The sequence below is a fragment of the Triticum urartu genome, chromosome 1 (assembly GCF_003073215.2).
Source record: "Triticum urartu cultivar G1812 chromosome 1, Tu2.1, whole genome shotgun sequence".
NCBI classification, from domain to species: Eukaryota; Viridiplantae; Streptophyta; class Magnoliopsida; order Poales; family Poaceae; genus Triticum; species Triticum urartu.
In genome coordinates, this window is record NC_053022.1 from 171,694,601 (window position 1) to 171,713,910 (window position 19,310).

General features: G+C 47.2%; 1 protein-coding gene across 2 annotated transcripts; it reads left to right on the forward strand.

Annotated features, from left to right (window-relative positions):
* The first annotated feature begins 762 nt into the window (after window positions 1-762).
* On the forward strand, window positions 763-3,261 carry LOC125521533. 2 transcript variants are annotated; one of them, XM_048686689.1, is made up of 3 exons: window positions 763-1,036; window positions 1,114-1,617; window positions 3,202-3,261. In XM_048686689.1, the coding sequence occupies exons 2-3, from the start codon at window positions 1,124-1,126 to the stop codon at window positions 3,215-3,217; spliced, it is 510 nt and encodes a 169-aa protein (XP_048542646.1). In that variant the 5' UTR covers window positions 763-1,036; window positions 1,114-1,123; the 3' UTR covers window positions 3,218-3,261. The 2 variants fall into 2 exon arrangements, with proteins under 2 accessions (XP_048542646.1, XP_048542581.1); XM_048686624.1 differs by having other exon boundaries at window positions 763-1,617.
* Window positions 3,262-19,310: the final 16,049 nt, after the last annotated feature.

Below are 19,310 nucleotides of genomic sequence, written 5' to 3' on the forward strand. Positions count from 1 at the left end.
CACGCACGTACACGGTAGTTTCCTTTGGTCCCTTGTTTCCAATCTGCTAGTTCCTGGCTTCTTGCGATCCGAAAAACCTACTCGCTGCCGCCGCCGCTGCCGCTGCTTAGTAGATCATCTACCGTCCAGAAGGGAAGGCGACGGGCAAGCGCCGTTGCGCCGATCCACAGGCACATTCCGGCCGGCCGACATCGATCAAGCGAGGAAAAAGGGTTAGTTTATTTTTTAGGATTAGATGAGTTTGTGTCTTATGATGTACTCGTAGAACTACATACAAGGAAAACTAATTCGAAAATTTTCAATTCTCTAATTGTGTTTTTATAGTCATGAAGATGAAGAGAGATGAATCAATTCATAATTTTTTTATGCCAATTGGTTATTTTTTCTTTTTCTTATGCCAATTGGTTCAAGCTGTCAGCCATGTGAACATGATGCAAATGAAACGATCTGCAACCTAGCCAAGAGAATAACCCTAGTTCTCCTAAAGGTGATTATCAGCCTGATCATTGGTTTAGCCAGCATGAAATGAATTAGGGGAAGCACTATCACAAGGAGCCAGCATAGACCTAAAGATGCATGACTCCCTCTCTGCCTCCATATGGTACGACCCCTCTCATCAACTTCAATATTTTAATTTATTTTGTCTAACATGAATGATCGTCGATTGATGGACATGAAAATCAGATTGGAATCAATTATTCGTAGTACAGCATACCAAATTTTGCTATATAAATTTAATACAAAATGAAGTTGTCTTGTCGAAGATGGACAATTTGGTAGTCTTCTTCTACTGTTTACATCAATGAAAACATGCTTTCAGTTTTGGCCTTTTATACAGTCTGAAGTTAGGAACTCGGACCCGAGGCCAGGCACCGACCACCGCACCACCAGGCCACTTCCCCGTGCCCAGATGCTCCACCGCCGCCTTGCGCTGTCCTCTCCGTCCTCTCGACGTTTAGCAGTGCCAGCAACTCCGAGCGTGGCGCCCGTCCTTCTGTCCCCGAGCAAGCCGCAGCTCACCATAGCCAGCAGAGGAGTACAACGCCGCCCCTTCCCTTCCTTCTACCTCTGCCTTCCTCGTTCTCTCAACTCGTTTTCTCTGCTTGTCAACAGGAGCTCCGCCATGGCCGCCCAGGGCCTTCTCTTGCCTCGATCCGTCAAGCCCGCCGCCGGGAACGACCTCCACAGCCCAGGGCCCCGGCGACCTCACTGTCATGGCCTTCGCCGCGCCCGCCGCTGCAAGTCCCCCATCGCGCAGCTTCTCCTCTGCAACGAGCAGCAGCTACAGCCGCTGCAACCGCCCCGCGCCATTGACTGCTTCGCCCCGAACCGGCCTCCTCTTCGCCGTTTCCCGCTCCTCCGCCTCACCTTCCGCCCTGGCTGCAAGCCACCGCCGCCCGGATCCTCCCCGAGCTCCAAGTCCCGCGCCTGCTGGCCCTGCCGCGAGTCCCCAGCGCCGCCTCCTTCTATTCGAGCGAGGGAGACGAGCGACGACTCTTCTGCATCGAGCTGCGCTGCCCGAGCGCTCGCGTTGACCGTCCTCTTGCCTCGTCAAGGCCCAGTGCCAGATCCGCCGGCCTGCCTTGGCCACTCCAGCGAACTGGGCCTCAGCCCGGGGTGAGCAGCCCAGTCAATCCAAGTTTTCAGCCCGTTATGTTTTTTTCCCTGTCCAGCGATTTTAGTAATTATCTGGAGACGCCTGTTTTACAGAAAACCCCCTAAGTTTCATGCATATCCTAACTCACCAACTAAGCATCACTTGTAAAAACTCTATATATGAAACTTCCTTAGAATTTTGTGTAGATTAATAATTTGCAACTTTCATCCATGTTTAAAATGCTTAAATTGTTGATTGTATATAATTTGCCTATTGCCATGCTAAAATGATTTAATTCATAACTAAATAATCGTAACTCGGTTTGTAATAAACTTTATATGTAAATGGGGTAGAATTTTGTCTAGTTTAACATGGTGGCATTGCTTTGCATGTTTAAAAACTCTAAAATATGGTTTAGGGCAGAACATTACCAAACCTAAATAATATGCACGTGAGGAGTTCCGGACTTGTTGTTTGTTGTTCCGGCCTCATTTAAACTTGCCTAACCATGTAGTTTTCATATGCTTCACCCCTTGCAATGTGTAACAATATTTAATATTGATGAGTACATAACCAATAGCGAACTAAATGAAAGGATGTGGTGTTTTTTCAATATGCATCTCGTTGCATATTGAGCTCCACTTAATTTGTAGTATTGTTTGTGCACTTTGCCATGTCATGTATCATTAAACCGGACATGCATCATACTTGGTTGTGCATCATGCCATGCTTATGTAATGGTTGTTTACCATGTTGTTTGCTTCTTTCCGGTGTTGCTTCTTCGGATTAGTTCCGATAACATCGTGTTTGTGAGGATCCATTCGACTCCGCCTGTTTTACCATTTGCCTCACCAGCACCTACTTTTCCCTTGGGAGTCGCGCTCCCGAGGGTCATCTTTATTTTTAAACCCCCGGGACAGTGCTTCTCTAAGTGTTGGTCCAACCTGAGCGATGTCCGGCGCCCCCTGGGCAACCAGGGTCTATGCCAACCCGACGTCTTGCTCATCCGGTGTGCCCTGAGAACGAGATATGTGCAGCTCCTATCGGGATTTGTCGGCACATTCGGGTGGCTTTACTGGTCTTGTTTTACCATTGTCGAAATGTCTTGTAACCGGGATTCCGAGTCTGATTGGGTCTTCCTGGGAGAAGGAATATCCTTCGTTGACCGTGAGAGCTTGTGATGGGCTAAGTTGGGACACCCCTGCAGGGTTTTGAACTTTCGAAAGCCGTGCCCGCGGTTATGGGCAGATGGGAATTTGTTAATGTCCGGTTGTAGAGAACTTGACACTTAACTTAATTAAAATGCATCAGCCGCGTGTGTAGCCGTGATGGTCTCTTTCCGGCGGAGTCCGGGAAGTGAACACGGTTCTTGGGTTATGCTTGAATGTAAGTAGAGTTAGGATCACTTCTTGATCACTTCTAGTCCACGACCGTTGCTTTTCTTCTCTTCTCGCTCTTATTTGCGTAAGTTTAGCCACCATATATGCTTAGTGCTTGCTACAGCTCCACCTCATTACCCCTTTCCTACCCATAAGCTTAAATAGTCTTGATCTCGCGGGTGTGAGATTGCTGAGTCCTCCTGGCTCACAGATACTTCCAAACAGTTGCAGGTGCCGATGATACCAGTGCAGGTGACGCAACCGAGCTTAGGTGGGAGCTCGATGAAGATCTTGATCGTTGTTTTGTTCCGTTTCCTTTTGATCAGTAATGGAGCCCAGTCGGGGCGATCAGGGATCTAGCAATAGGGGTGGTCTTTCCTTATTTTGGTTCTGTAGTGGGACCTTGATTGTATTCTGGATGATGTAATGCTATATTTATGTATTGTGTGAAGTGGCGATTGTAAGCCAACTCTTTATCCCTTTATTATTCAGTACATGGGATGTGTAAAGATTACCCCTCTTGCGACATGCCTACTATGCGGTTATGCCTCTAAGTCGTGCTCCGACACGTGGGAGATATAGCCGCATCGTGGGTGTTACAGAATCAATTGATGCTTGCGAACCATGCCTCATGGACAATATGACTAAGAGTCCGTTCTCCGGAATAATGGAGCGAGCAACAGACTTGTTGGAAATAATACATACTAATGTATGCAGTTAGATGAGTGTTGAGGCTCGCGGCGGGTATCATTATTTTCCGACCTTCACATATGATTTGAGCAGATATGGGTATATCTACTTGATGAAACATAAGTCTGAAACATTTGAAAAGTTCAAAGAATTTCAGAGTGAAGTGGAAAGTCATCATAACAAGAAAATAAAGTTTCTACGATCTGGTCGCGGAGACGAATATTTGAGTTACGAGTTTGGTCTTCAACTAAAACAATGTGGAATAGTTTCACAAATTCATGCCACCTGGAACACCACAATATAATGGTGTGTCCGAACGTCATAACCGTACTTTATTGGATATAGTGCAATCTATGATGTCTCTTACCGATTTGCCACTATCGTTTTGGGGTTATGCATTAGAGACAACTACATTCACATTAAATAGGGCACCATCTAATCCGTTGAGACGACACCGTATGAAAGTATGGTTTGGCCAGAAACCTAAGCTGTCGTTTCTCAAAGTTTAGGGTTGTGTTGCTTATGTGAAAAAGTTTCAGCCAGATAAGCACAAACCTAAATTGGAAAGTGCGTCTTCATAGGATACCCAAAAGAAATTGTTGGGTACACCTTCTATCACAGATCCGAAAGACTATCTTTGTTTCTAAGAGTGGATCCTTTCTAGAAAAGAAGTTTCTCTCGAAAGAAGTGAGTGGGAGGAATGTAGAACTTGATGAGGTAATTGTACCTTCTCCCGAATTGGAAAGTAGTTCATCACAGAAATCAGTTCTAGTGATCTCTACACTAATTAGTGAGGAAGCTAATGATGATGATCATGAAACATCAGATCAAGTTACTACCGAACCTCGTAGGACAACCAGAGTATGGTCCGCACCAGAGTGGTACGGTAATCCTTTCTGGAAGTCATGTTACTAGACCATGACGAACCTACGAACTATGAGGAAGCGATGATGAACCCAGATTCCGCGAAATGGCTTGAGGCCATGAAATCTGAGATGGGATCCATGTATGAGAACAAAGTATGGACTTTAATTGACTTGCCCGATGATCGGTGATTCATTAAGAATAAATGGATCTTCAAGAGGAAGAAGGACGCTGATAGTAGTGTTACTATCTATAGAGCTCGAATTGTCGAAAAAATGTTTTCGACGTGTTCAAGGTGTTGACTACTATGAGATTTTCTCACTCGTATTGATGCTTAAAAGTTTGTCTGAATCATGTTAGCAATTGTCGCATTTTATAAAATCTGGCAAATGGATGTCAAAACTGTATTCCTTAATGGATTTCTTCAAGAAGAGTTGTATATGATGCAACCAGAAGGTTTTGTTGATCCTAAAGATGCTAACAAAGTGAGCAAGCTCCAGCGATCCATTTATGGACTGGTGCAAGCATCTCGGAGTTGGAATATATACTTTGATAAAATGATCAAAGCATATGGTTTTATACAGACTTGCGGTGAAGCCTGTATTTACAAGAAAGTGAGTGGGAGCACTATAACATTTCTGATAAGTATATGTGAATGACATATTGTTGATCAGAAATAATGTAAAATTTTCTGGAAAGCATAAAGGAGCATTTGAAAAGAGCTTTTCAAAGAAAGACCTCGGTGAAGCTACTTACATATTGAGCATCAAGATCTATTGAGATAGATCAAGACGCTTGATATATTTTCAATGAGTACATACCTTGACAAGATTTTGACGTAGTTCAAAATGGAACAGTCAAAGAAGGAGTTCTTGCCTGTGTTGCAAGGTGTGAAGTTGAGTAAAGACTCAAAACCCGACCACAGTAGAAAGAGAATGAAAAGTCATTCCCCATGCCTCAGTCATAGGTTCTATATAGTATGCCATGCTGTGTACCAGACCTATTGTGTACCTGACCATAAGTTTGGCAAAGAGGGTACAATAGTGATCTAGGAGTGGATCACTAGAGAGCGGTCAAAAATATCCTTAGTGGAATAAGGAAATGTTTCTTGGTCATGGAGGTGACAAAGTGTTCGTCGTAAAGAGTTACGTCGATGCAAGCTTTGACACCAATCTGGATGACTCTAAGTCTCGATATAGATACATATTGAAAGTGGGAGCAATTAGCTGGAGTAGCTCCGTGCAAAGCATTGTAGACATAGAAAATTGGCAAAATACATACGGCTCTGAATGTGGCAGACCCGTTGACTAAATTTCTCTCACAAGCAAAACATGATCACTCTTTGGGTGTTAATCACATAGCAATGTGAACTAGATTATTGACTCTAGTAAACCCTTTCGGTATTAGTCACATAGAGATGTGAACTAATCACATAAAGATGTGAACTATTGGTGTTAAATCGCATGACGATGTGAACTAGATTATTGACTCTGGTGCAAGTGGGAGACTGAAGGAAATATACCCTAGAGGCAATAATAAAGTTGTTATTTATATTTCCTTATATCATGATAATTGTTTATTATTCATGCTAGAATTGTATTAATCGGAAACTTAGTACATGTGTGAATATATAGACAAACAGAGTGTCACTAGTATGCCTCTATTTGACTAGCTCATTGAATCAAAGATGGTTAAGTTTCCTAGCCATAAACATGAGTTGTCATTTGATTAAGGGGATCACATCATTAGAGAATGATGTGATTGACTTGACCCATTCCGTTAGCTTAACATTCGATCGTTTAGTATATTGCTATTGCTTTCTTCATGACTTATACATGTTCCTATGACTATGAGATTATGCAACTCCCGAATACCGGAGGAACACTTTGTGTGCTACCAAACGTCACAACGTAACTGGGTGATTATAAAGCTGCTCTACGGGTGTCTCCGATGGTACTTGTTGAGTTGGCATAGATCAAGATTAGGATTTGTCACTCCGATTGTCGAAGAGGTATCTCTGGGCCCTCTCGGTAATGCACATCACTTTAAGCCATGCAAGCAATGCAACTAATGAGTTAGTTGCGGGATGATGTATTACGGAATGAGTAAAGAGACTTGACGGTAACGAGATTAAACTAGGTATTGAGATACCGACGATCGAATCTCGGGCAAGTAACATACCGATGACAAAGGGAACAACATATGTTGTTATGCGGTCTGACTGATAAAGATCTTTGCAGAATATGTAGGATGCAATATGAGCATCCAGGTTCCGCTATTGGTTATTGACCGGAGATGAGTCTCGGTCATGTCTACATAGTTCTCGAACCCGTAGGGTCCGCACGCTTAACGTTCGGTGATGATCGGTAATATGAGTTTATGTGTTTTTATCTACCGAAGGTAGTTCGGAGTCCCGGATGAGATCGGGGACATGACGAGGAGTCTCGAAATGGTCGAGATGTAAAGATCAATATATTGGACGACTATATTCGGACATCGAAAAGGTTCTGAATGATTCGGGTATTTTTCGGAGTACTCAAGAGTTACGGGAATTCGCCGGGGAGTATATGGGCCTTATTGGGCTTTAGGGAAAGAGAAAGGGGAGGCTGTGCGCCCCCCAAGGCTTAGTCTGAATTGGACTAGGGGGAGGGGCGGCGCCCCCTCCTTCCTTCTCTTCTCTTTTCCCTTTCCTTCTCTCCTACTCCTACTACATGGAAGGGGGGGGGGAATCCTACTCCCGGTGGGAGTAGGACTCCCCTTGGGGCGCGCCTAGGAGGGCCGGCCTCTCCCCCTCCTCCACTCCTTTATATGCATGGCCAGGGGGCACCCCATAGACACACAACTTGATCATTGATCTTTTAGCCGTGTGTGGTGCCCCCCTCCACCATAATCCACCTCGGTCATATGTAGCGGTGCTTAGGCAAAGCCCTGTGGCAGTAGCTCCATCAACACCATCATCACGCCGTCGTACTGACGGAACTCTCCCTCGAAGCTCTACTGGATCGTGAGTTCGTGGGACGTCACCGAGCTGAACGTGTGCAGATTGCGGAGGTGCCGTACGTTTGGTACTAGGATCGGTCGATCGTGGAGACGTACGACTACATCAAGCACGTTGTCATAACGCTTCCGCTTACGGTCTACGAGGGTATGTGGACGACACTCTCCCCTCTCGTTGCTATGCATCACCATGATCTTGCATGTGCGTAGGAAATTTTTGAAATTACTGCGTTCCCCAACAGCTTCTTCCTCTCTTGATTAAAGAGTGAACTCCATTGTTTCCTGAGTGGAGGCTCTGGCTTTAGACATAGGCTTCCTCTTGGCAGGAGCTTTGTTTGACTGATCAAGCTTTGTGGCAATAGCAACAACATACTCCTTCTTGAGCACCTTTTTCTTTGAGGTCACTTCCTCATCAACAACAAAGTCCTCATCTTCAGATTCTGAGGTTCTCTTCTTCCTTTGCCTAGTTGCAGCCTTATGCAAGTTGCTTGGAGTGCTTCTGCTACCTTCATCATAATTGTTGTTGGAGGGACTAGTGCCCTCACTGAGATTCACTTGCTCTTCAGACCTGTTCTGACTATCACTGCCCTCTAACATCTCCAAAACTGACCCTGCGAATAGATAGGTATAGGTAGAGTGGATGAGCATCACAAAGCACAACTATTTTGCAAAATTATTGAGACAAAAACTTAACATTAGTTTTCTACAGAAAGCATTTCGTAGCTACCGATTTGACAAACTCGGTGACACTGAAGTAATAATAGAATCTAAACATGCAGTTTTGGTCAGACCAAGACGCAGTTCGATGACTCTGAGATGCTAGTGTTTCACATAGTAAGTGATTTTGGTCTCACCAATTAGTACATTTCGGTCAGACCAAGTTGTACTTGTGCAATGGTCTAAGCCAAATCGGTGAGACCGAGATCCTCAGATCGGTCAGTCCGAGATGAGTTCGGCGGAAACCTAACCATTAGTTTTTGCATCAAATCTATTCTAATGGATTTTTCGGTGGATAGATTGATCACATTCGTGGCAAGAACAATGGCAATGAACTTTGTGCTAGAATCGAAGTAAGAGAATGCACAAAGAGGTCAAGTTCGTAGCCTAACTTGGCGACAAACTCGCTACGGTGACAACGGCGGTGAGATTTCCATTGACGGTGATGGAGACCAGCGGCAGGAGGCACTGGTGACGACGGTTAAGCCCATCCAGAGACCAAGGGGGTGGCAGAGCTAGGATGCGCAGATGAGTGTTTGAAGGAATTTCGAAAAATCAAGCTACGACATATATATACCCGGTCACTCTCGGTGTGACCGAGTGGAACGACTTGGTGGCACCGAGATGCAAAACTGCTAGCAGTTACTGCAACTCGGTGGGACCGGATTGTTCAAATCGGTTGCACCGAGGTGAAAACCTAGATCAACTTAAGGAATTCAGTGAGACCGAGTGTGATGAGTTGGTCTGACCGATATGAATTCAGAGGTTTTGGAAGTTTAAGCCCTTGACGGATAGGTGGCTCCGAGTGCTCCTCACCCGGAGGGTCCGAATTCGACTTGTTCAAACTTTGTGATGTAGCATGAATAGAGTTTGAGACGAGAAAATCATAGATAGCTAGAGGGAGTATGAGGGAGTCCGGGATTAGGGGTCTCCGGCCAGCCGGACTATATCCTTTGGACGGACTATTGGACTATGAAGATACAAGATTGAAGACTTCGTCTCGTGTCCGGATGGGACTCTACTTGGCGTGGAAGGCAAGCTAGGCAATACGAATATGTATATCTCCTCCTTTGTAACCGACCTTGTGTAACCCTAGCCCCCTGCGGTGTCTATATAAACTGGAGGGTTTTAGTCCGTAGGACAACATACAATCATACCATAGGCTAGCTTCTAGGGTTTAGCCTCTCCGATCTCGTGGTAGATCAACTCTTGTAATACCCATATCATCAAGAATAAATCAAGCAGGACGTAGGGTTTTACCTCCATCAAGAGGGCCCGAACCTGGGTAAAACATCATGTCCCCTGCCTCCTGTTACGATCCGCCTTAGACGCACAGTTCGGGACCCCCTACCCGAGATCCGCCGGTTTTGACACCGACATTGGTGCTTTCATTGAGAGTTCCTCTGTGTCGTCGCCGTTAGGCTTGATGGCTCCTACGATCATCGATAGCGATGCAGTCCAGGGTGAGACTTTTCTCCCCGGGCAGATCTTTGTGTTCGGCGGCTTCGCACTGCGGGCCAACTCGCTTGGCCATCTGGAGCAAATCGAAAGTTACGCCCCTGGCCACCAGGTCAGGTTTGGAAGCTTAAACTACACGGCCGATATCCGCGGAGACTTGATCTTCGACGGATTCGAGCCCCTTCCTTGTGCGTCACATGGTCACGATGAGTACGATTTAGCTCTACCATCGGACAGTGTTTAGGAGATCGCACCGGCAGCCGCTCTGACCCTCAATTCAGAGCCAGTTGCGCCGTCCATGGACGGGTGGATGGACCTCGCCACGGAGGCCTTATCCTCAGCGGCGATCGAGCCGAACATCGACCTTACCCTGCACGAGAGTTGTGTTGTCAAACTACCGAATCCTTCTCCGGCCACGGACTCCGAACCGCCTACGCCCGTTCCTAGCGAATCTGATTGGGCGCCGATCATGGAGTTTACCTCCGCGGATATTTTTCACCACTCGCCCTTTGGCGACATACTGAACTCATTAAGGTCTCTCTCCTTGTCAGGAGGATCCTGGCCGAACTATATCCGGCAGGATTGAGATGCGGATGACGAAGAAATTCGCTGCCCACCCACCAGCCACTTAGTAGCCAGTGTCGACGACTTAACTGACATGCTCGACTTCGACTCCGAAGACATCGACGGTATGGACGACGATGCGGGAGACGAAGAGGAACCACTGCCCACAGGGCACTGGACAGCCACCTCATCATACGATATATACATGGTGGACACACCCAAAGAAGGCAATGGCGACGAGACAACGGAGGATGACCCCTCCAAGAAGCAACCCAAGCGCCGACGTCAGCGGCGCCGCTCTAAGTCCCGCCAAAGCAAAAGTGGTGATACCGGCACCGGAGATAATAGCACTCCGGATAGTGCCGAAGATGGCAATAATCCCCTCCAACACGATTTAGGGAAGGAGGATGGAGAGGCCAGCCCTCCTGAGAGAGCGGCAGATGAGGATGATGATAATTACATGCCTCCCTCCGAAGACGAGGCAAGCCTCGAGGATGACAAATTCGTCGTGCCAGAGGATCCCGTCGAACAAGAGCGCTTCAAGCGCCGGCTTATAGCCATGGCAAATAGCCTTAAGAAGAAGCAGCACAAGCTTCAAGCTGATCAAGATCTGCTAGCTGACAGATAGACTGAAGTCCTGGCGGCTGAGGAATATAAACTCGAACGCCCCTCCAAGAGTTACCCAAAATGCAGGTTGCTACCCCGACTGGAGGAAGAAGCGTATGACGCGGCTGACCGGCCACCTCGTGGCCGCGACAGAGAGGCATTCCAGCCAAAAGCTCAGCCTGCACCCCGACGCCATTCAAATAAAAAAGGCATGGGGAAATACGCCAGACCTGCGAGACGTATTGGAGGACAAAGCAAAACATGCAAGATCGATCTACGGATCACGAGGGCACGCCACTACACGAGACGATAATCGTCACACCGGATACAGTAAAAGTAAATCCGGCCGGGCCGAGCACAGCAGGCAAGACTCATTGGAGCTGCGTCGCGATATAGCCCAGCATAGAGGCGCCACACACCCCTTATGCTTCACAGACGAAGTAATGGATCATCAAATCCCAGAGGGTTTCAAACCCGTAAATATAGAATCATACGACGACACAACAGATACTGCGGTATGGATCGAGGATTTCCTCCTGCATATCCACATGGCACGCGGTGATGATATACACGCCATTAAATACCTCCCACTCAAACTCAAAGGACCAGCTCGGAATTGGCTCAATAGCTTGCCAGCAGAGTCCATTGGTTGTTGGGAAGATCTGGAAGCCACATTCCTCGACAACTTTCAGGGCACTTATGTGCGACCACTAGATGCCGATGACTTGAGCCACATAATTCAACAGCCAGAAGAATTGGCCAGGAAATTCTGGACACGGTTCCTAACAAAGAAAAATCGAATCGTCGATTGTCCGGATGCAGAGGCCCTAGAAGCTTGCAAGCACAACATCCGCGATGAGTGGCTAGCCCGGCACCTTGGTCAGGAATAGCCGAAATCTATGGCAGCCCTCACGACACTCATGACCCTCTTTTGTGCGGGAGAAGACAGCTGGCTGGCTCGCAGTAACAACATATCAAAGAACCATGGTACTTTGGATACCAAGGATGGAAATAGCAGGTCACGTCGCAACAAACATAAGCACCGCATTAATAGCGACAATACTGAGGATACGGCAGTCAATGGTGGATTCAAAGGCTCTAAACCCGGTTAGTGGAAAAAGCCATTCAAAAGAAGCACTTCGGGCCCGTCCAGTTTGGACCGTATACTCGACCGCCCGTGTCAAATACACGGCACCCCCAATAAGCTAGCCAACCACACCAACATGGATTGTTGGGTGTTCAAGCAGGCCGGCAAGTTAATTGCCGGAGACAAAGATAAGGGGTCACATAGCGATGACGAAGAGGAGCCCCGGCAGCCGAACACCGCAGGACAAAAGAGGTTCCCCCAACAAGTGCGGACGGTGAACATGATATACGCAACCCACATCCCCAAGAGAGAGCGGAAGCGTGCGCTCAGGGACGTATATGCGTTGGAGCCACTCGCCCCAAAGTTCAACCCATGGTCCTCCTGTCCGATCACCTTCAATCGCAGGGACCACCCCACTAGTATCTGTCATGGTGGATTCTCCACACTGGTCCTAGACCCAATCATTGACGGATTTCACCTCACTCGAGTCCTTATGGATGGCAGCAGCAGCCTGAACCTGCTTTATCAGGACACAGTGCGCAAAATGGGTATAGACCCCTCAAGGATCAAACCCACAAAAACGACCTTTAAAGGCGTCATACCAGGTGTAGAGGCCCACTGCACAGGCTCAGTCACACTGGAAGTGGTCTTCGGATCTCCGGATAACTTCCGAAGCGAAGAGTTAATCTTCGACATAGTCCCGTTCTGCAGTGGCTACCATGCACTGCTCGGGCGAACCGCATTTGCAAGATTCAATGCGGTACCACATTATGCATATCTCAAGCTCAAGATGCCAGGACCTCGGGGGGTCATCACAGTCAATGGAAACACAGAGCGCTCTCTCCGCACGGAGGAGCACACTGCGGCCCTCGCAACAGAAGCGCAAAGCAGCCTCTTAAGGCAATCCACTAGTTTGGCGATTAAGGACCCAGACACCTTCAAGCGCGCCCGGAGTAATCGGCAACAGGACCGCCTGGCACGTTCCGAGCTCGCATAGCAATGCGGCCCCCACCCCGGTCCCAGCCAAACAGCGAAATTCGTGCCACGCGTACATAATTACGCATTAAAAATACCATGGGCACAGGCGGGGAGGGGGGCACGACGGTGGCACGCCCCAAGTCGCGGCTTAAACCACACTAGGGGCTTCCCGCTTTGTTATTTTTCTCTTTCAGGACTTCAATCTCTGGAAACCCTGTCCGGCAGCGTGATTGCCGACCACATGATGCAGCATCCAAGGAGGCAGAAAGCTACGTCACACCATGGAACTCCCAGGTGGATTACGATAACGAGTGAAATATTTGCTTTACTACCATTCCTCAACTTTCCCTTGGAAGGGACATGTCAAACAATCCTACTTTTTGCTTATCGCACTACTTGCATCATTCTGCTTTAACGCACCCTTTTTGAATAAAAAATGCATATCATTAAGACTATTATTGCATTCTTATATATATATATATGTTCATTTATGACATCCAGCACCCGTACACTCTAGTACGGCCAATACGTCAGGGGATTAAGCATACCCCACAATATGGCGTGAGAAGTCCGAACACTTTCAACAGTGTGGCACCCCGAACTTATAGCATTATATGCATCAGCTCCGAATCATGTCTTAGGTCAATAGTTGGGTTTGCCCGGCTCCCATGTTTTGGTACCTTACGTTCCCCTATATCGGCTAAGGTAGCACTGGGAGAACTACTGCGATTGTGCCCCGGTTCTGCTGGGCTAAGCACCTCAGTAGAGAAAGCTAAAACTGACTGTCATGATAAGGCGAGAGACTAGTCGCTGTTCGAGATGTTTCGAGTCCCTAAAGGCTTATGCTTCTTAGAGCGAGGAGTCGGCCCTGTCCGGCTTAAGGTGTGTATCGCGCCCCGAATTCGGCCTTCCGAATACTAGGGGCTTCGCCGAAATTTAAAATTATAGAATTCTATGGCTAAGTGAGAGTGATAACGCATTATAGTCCGATTGCCTTGTTCGTTGTGCTGAGCACCTCCCTCGAAGGACCCAACAATGGGAACAAGAGTGCTCAGGTTTATCCCGAACACCCCAACACTCGTGGCGTAGGGGCAGAAGCCGACGACTAGCCATCTCTCAGATTTGATAAACAGCCGAACAGAAGGTAATATTTTAAATTCAAACAAGCGTTGCATAGCGCATATGAACAAGTTTTCATAAATACAGGATTACACGAGCGAATCTACTCGAATATTATATCTTTCGTACACTCGTCCGCTACGAGACGAGCACCCTTCAAGACACCCTCATAGTACATCTCGGGGTGGCGATGCTCCTTACCCTCCGGCGGCCCTTCCTTAATCAGCTTCACGGCGTCCAGCTTGGCCCATTGCACCTTCACACGGGCGAAAGCCCGGCGTGCACCTTCAATGCAGACGGACCGCTTGATGACTTCCAGCCGTGGGCAGGCATCCACAAGCTGCCTCACCAGGCCGAAGTAGCTGTTGGGAAGGGCGTCGCCAGGCCACATCCGGACTATAAATCCCTTCATGTCCTGTTCGGCCGCCTTGTGGAGCTCGACCAGTTGCTTCAGCTGGTCGCTCAGAGGCATCGGGTGTTCGGTCCCGGTATACTGAGACCAGAACAACTTCTCCGTTGAGCTTCCCTCCTCGGCCTGGTAAAACTGTGCGGCATCCGACACGCTGCGGGGCAAATCTGCGAATGCTCCTGGAGAGCTCCAGATTCGGGTAAGTAACAGGTAATTTACTTTCACATGCTTGCTTTGCATATAGAATGCCTTACCCGCCGCTATCTTCATCGCATCAATCTCCTGGAGGGCCTTTTGGGCTTCGGCCTTGGCATTCTTTGCGCTCTCAAGGGCCGCGGCAAGCTCGGACTCTCGCGTCTTCAAGTCAAGCTCCAACGCCTCGTGCTTCGTCACGAGAGCGTGGAGCTCTTGCTGCACCTCGCCCACCCATGCCTCATGCCTTTCTCGCTCGGTGCGCTCCTTGGCCGCTTTGTTTTCGGCCTCGGATAGCGCTTGCTTCAGGGTCGCCACCTCGGTCATGGCCCCTGGCAAATTTACGATGATCCTATCATTTTGCAATCGCATTCTCTTTATACATATCCATAGACTAGGTACTACTTACCTTTGTTCTCCTCGAGCTGCCCCTTGGCAAGGCCGAGCTCGTCCTTGGACCCTATAAGGTCCTGCTTCAGTGCGGCGACCTCCACAGTTAGTGCGGCAGAGGCCAGCAGCGAAGCCTGCATACGCATATTGACATACTTATATTAGACTCCTGCGATATTGTTTGATCCTCCGTTCGTCTTTTCTTTGTGAACACCGAACAGAGCATCAGGGGCTATTGTCAATGCGGTAATATTTTTCCCCATATTTCAAAAACTTACCTCAAAGCCTGTTAGAAGGCTGGCACAGGCTTCAGTCAGTCCGCTCTTGGCGGACTGAACCTTCTGGACCACCGCACTCATAATAGTGTGATGCTCTTCGTCGATGGAAGTGCTGCGAAGCGCTCCCAGCAGATTGTCCGGTGCCTCTGGATGGACAGAGGTCACCGGCACAGGCGTATTGCCCCTTTTGGAAGGAGGCCGCCTGCCCGAGTCCGGAACCACTAGGGGTTCCGGCGCGGTGTTCGGCTGAGGGCTGAACTCGAAGCCCTCGGGAGCCTTGCTCCCTCTGCTCCCAGAGTCCGGAAGGTCGCCTTGAGGCGCCTCCGAGACTGTCTCCCCTCGACCCGGTGCCTCTTGAGACAATACCTTGGCGTTGTTCGTAGGGCAAGGGGAGGTGGCAATCGGAAGTGGATCGCTATCCATATCCGACGAGCCCAGGGAGCCGTCCGACGATACGTTGAAAGTGCAACTATCCCTAGGTGGTTTTGGTAATTCATAACAACATATAGCTCATTGAGCTAATGCTATTCCAAGATGATTATTTCAGGAAAGCTCAATGATTGGCATGGCATGGATGTGAAAGTGGAACCCTCAAAATGCTAAGGACAAAGGATTGGCTCAAGCTCAAAAGCTCAAGACTCTTCATTTTATATTTTAGTGATCCAAGATCACATTGAGTCCATAGGAAAAGCCAATACTATCAAGGAGGGATGAGGTGTTGCTTAATGAGCCTCTTGCTTCATGTGCTTAGTGATATGCTCCAAAACCCTCAACTACTTTCCCATATCCACATATGACCTAAACCCTAAGCCAAACTCGGTCCTACCGGTTCTTCCTATCCGGCGCCACCGAGTTTTCATTTGTCATAAGCCACTGCCAAACCCTAGCAATTCGGTCCTACCGATAGGGATCTCGGTCTCACCGAGATGGGGTTGCAAACTCTCTGTTTCCCTTTCGTAACTTTTTGGTCTCACCGAAAGAGCGAATCGGTCCCACCGAGATTGCAATGTAAACTCAGTGTTTCCCCTTTGTAACTTTTCGGTCACCGAGTTCACTCGGTCTCACCAAGAGCAAATCGGTCCCACCGAGTTTGCCTGACCAACTCTCTGGTTAGCTAATTACCAAATCGGTCTCACCGAGTTTGTGTAATCGGTCTCACCGAGATTACGTTATGCAAACCCTAACCATATCGGTCCTACCGAGTTGCATGTCAGTCCCACCGAAAATCTCTAACGGTCACTAGGTTTACATTTTCGGTCCGACCGAGTTTGTTGATTCGGTCCCACCGAGATTGGAAAACTGTGTGTAACGGTTGGATTTTGTGTGGAGGCTATATATACCCCTCCACCTCCTCTTCATTCGGGAGAGAGCCATCAGAACACACACACCATTCCAACTCATATGTTCTGAGAGAGAACCACCTACTCATGTGTTGAGACCAAGATATTCCATTCCTACCATATGAATCTTGATCTCTAGCCTTCCCAAGTTGCTTTCCACTCAAATCTTCTTTCCACTAAATCCAAATCCTATGAGAGAGAGTTGAGTGTTGGGGAGACTATCATTTGAAGCACAAGAGCAAGGAGTTCATTACCTACACACCATTTGTTACTTCTTGGAGAGTGGTGTCTCCTAGATTGGCTAGGTGTCACTTGGGAGCCTCCGACAAGATTGTGGAGTTGAACCAAGGAGTTTGTAAGGGCAAGGAGATCGCCTACTTCATGAAGATCTACCGCTAGTGAGGCAAGTCCTGTGTGGGCGATGGCCATGGTGGGATAGACAAGGTTGCTTCTTCGTGGACCCTTCGTGGGTGGAGCCCTGTGTGGACTCGCGCAACCGTTACCCTTGGGTGGAGCCCTGTGTGGACTCGCGCAACCGTTACCCTTCGTGGGTTGAAGTCTCCATCAACGTGGATGTAGGATAGCACCACCTATCCGAACCACGGGAAAAACAACCGTGTCTCCAATTGCGTTTGAAATCTCCAAACCCTTCCCTTTACATTCTTGCAAGTTGCATGCTTTACTTTCCGCTGCCAATATACTCTTTGCATGCTTGCTTGAATTGTGTGATGATTGCTTGACTTGTCCTAAAATAGCTAAAATCTGCCAAGAACTAAAATTGGGAAAAGGTTAAGTTTTTATTTGGTCAAGTAGTCTAATCACCCCCCCCTCTCCTAAAATAGCTAAGATCCAATGAGTGTACGGCTCCTACAAGAGAAGAGAAGATTCTCCAAAAAGAAGAAGCAAAGGATCACCACCAAGAGAGAGAAGGAGTAGAGATGATCGTTATGAACAAAGATACTCACGGAGAAGCAAGGATTCGGAAAGGAAGGAAAAATCATCAAGGAGCTACACAAGACAAAGACATCAAGCTCATGTTGGTGAATGGGTATCCGGCTCCGACTCCGACAGCCACTCCGAGAGAAGTTATCACTCCGACTCCGAAGATACTCAAGATGAAGGTGTTGCCGGTCTAGCACTTGTGTCAACCAACTCCTACGACATATTTGACTCACCAAATGAAGGAATTGGAAGATGCTTCATGGCCAATATTTGACTCACCAAACGAAGGAATTGGAAGATGCTTCATGGCCAAAGGTCCTAAGGTAACACACCCCGAGTATGTTGATTTCAATAGTGATGAAGATGACTTGTTAGGTGATGATTTGCTTGTTGACAACTCTAGTGATGAATACTATGATGAAATGTCAATTAAACATGCTAATCAAGATAAAACGATGACAATGATAAGGAGAAGATTGAGGCCCTAACTAAAGAACTAAAAACTCTTAAGTTAGCTCATGACACTATCTTCGAAGATCATCGAGAACTTTTAAGAGCTCATGAGAAATTACGCTTTGAAAAGCTCAATCTTGAGCAAGAGCATGAGTTCTTAAAAGCAATCAATGATGATCTCCGCAAGAAAAGTTCTTCTTACATTGCCAAGCGTTTACTCTTATCCACTTACATGCCTCAAGTCAAGTCTAGTAACAAGAACAAGAAAGATTCTTCCTCTAGTAGTAACAATGATCATGCTAAATCCAATATTGTTGCTTCTAGTAGTTCTCTTGATTCCACTAATGATTCTCTTAGCCAAGTTACACTTGAGCAAGAAAATAGCTTATTGAAGGAATTATAGAGAAAGGAGTGTACAAAAGCCTTGCCGGGAGTAAGCAATTCGAGGAAATTGTGCGCAAGCAAGGAATGCACCGGAAGAATCAAGGTGTTGGTTTTGAACGAAAGTTCAATGCCAATGGAGTTGAGTGGGAAGAAGATCAATACCCCAAGACAAAGTTTGTTTTATTCCTCAACAAGAGAAGTATGATACTTCTTTCAAGGGGACACAAGCTCAAGATGATCTTCCACCACAAGACTACAGGCAAAAAGGCAAGGACAAGCTTCAAGAGGAAATTGATGCATTTGAAGAAGCTCCAAAGACCTTAGTCAAGTGGATTCCCAAGACTACTTCAAGTTCCACTTCATCAAGTACGACTACAACTCCAAGGATTCCCATCAAGATGGTGTGGATCCAAAACAAGAAGAACTAGAGAGTTCTCGAGGGTGACTCCGCCAACATACTTCACTCTTATCATTTTGGCAAGAACAAGTGCAATAAACTTCCACATCTTGCACTAGTTCAAGGAGTCACAAACCCTCTTGTTGGTAAGACAAGGGACAAGGTAACCTAAAAGTTTTCATGGACATCATCTTGTGTGTGCATCACTCTATGTCTATGGATATCCTTGTTTGTTCCTTGTGGGACTAACCCATGTTGGTATTGAAAGTGCAATTCACTCAAATGGATAGCTCCAAGAGATCTACATCAACATTGAGCATCCACATCTTCAATATCTACATGAAGTCATCATCGACAAAACCCAAGGTTAGTTCATCCCTCTTAGGGGGGATATCACATCTAGGGGGAGCTTTACTCTAAGACTTGAGCTAAAGCAACTCTAAAGATGTGAACAAAACAATGCTTTATG

What these genes read in the sequence shown, in the direction of transcription:
- LOC125521533 (XM_048686624.1), top strand. Translation starts at nt 803, where the DNA reads ATGAAAACATGCTTTCAGTTTTGGCCTTTTATACAGTCTGAAGTTAGG.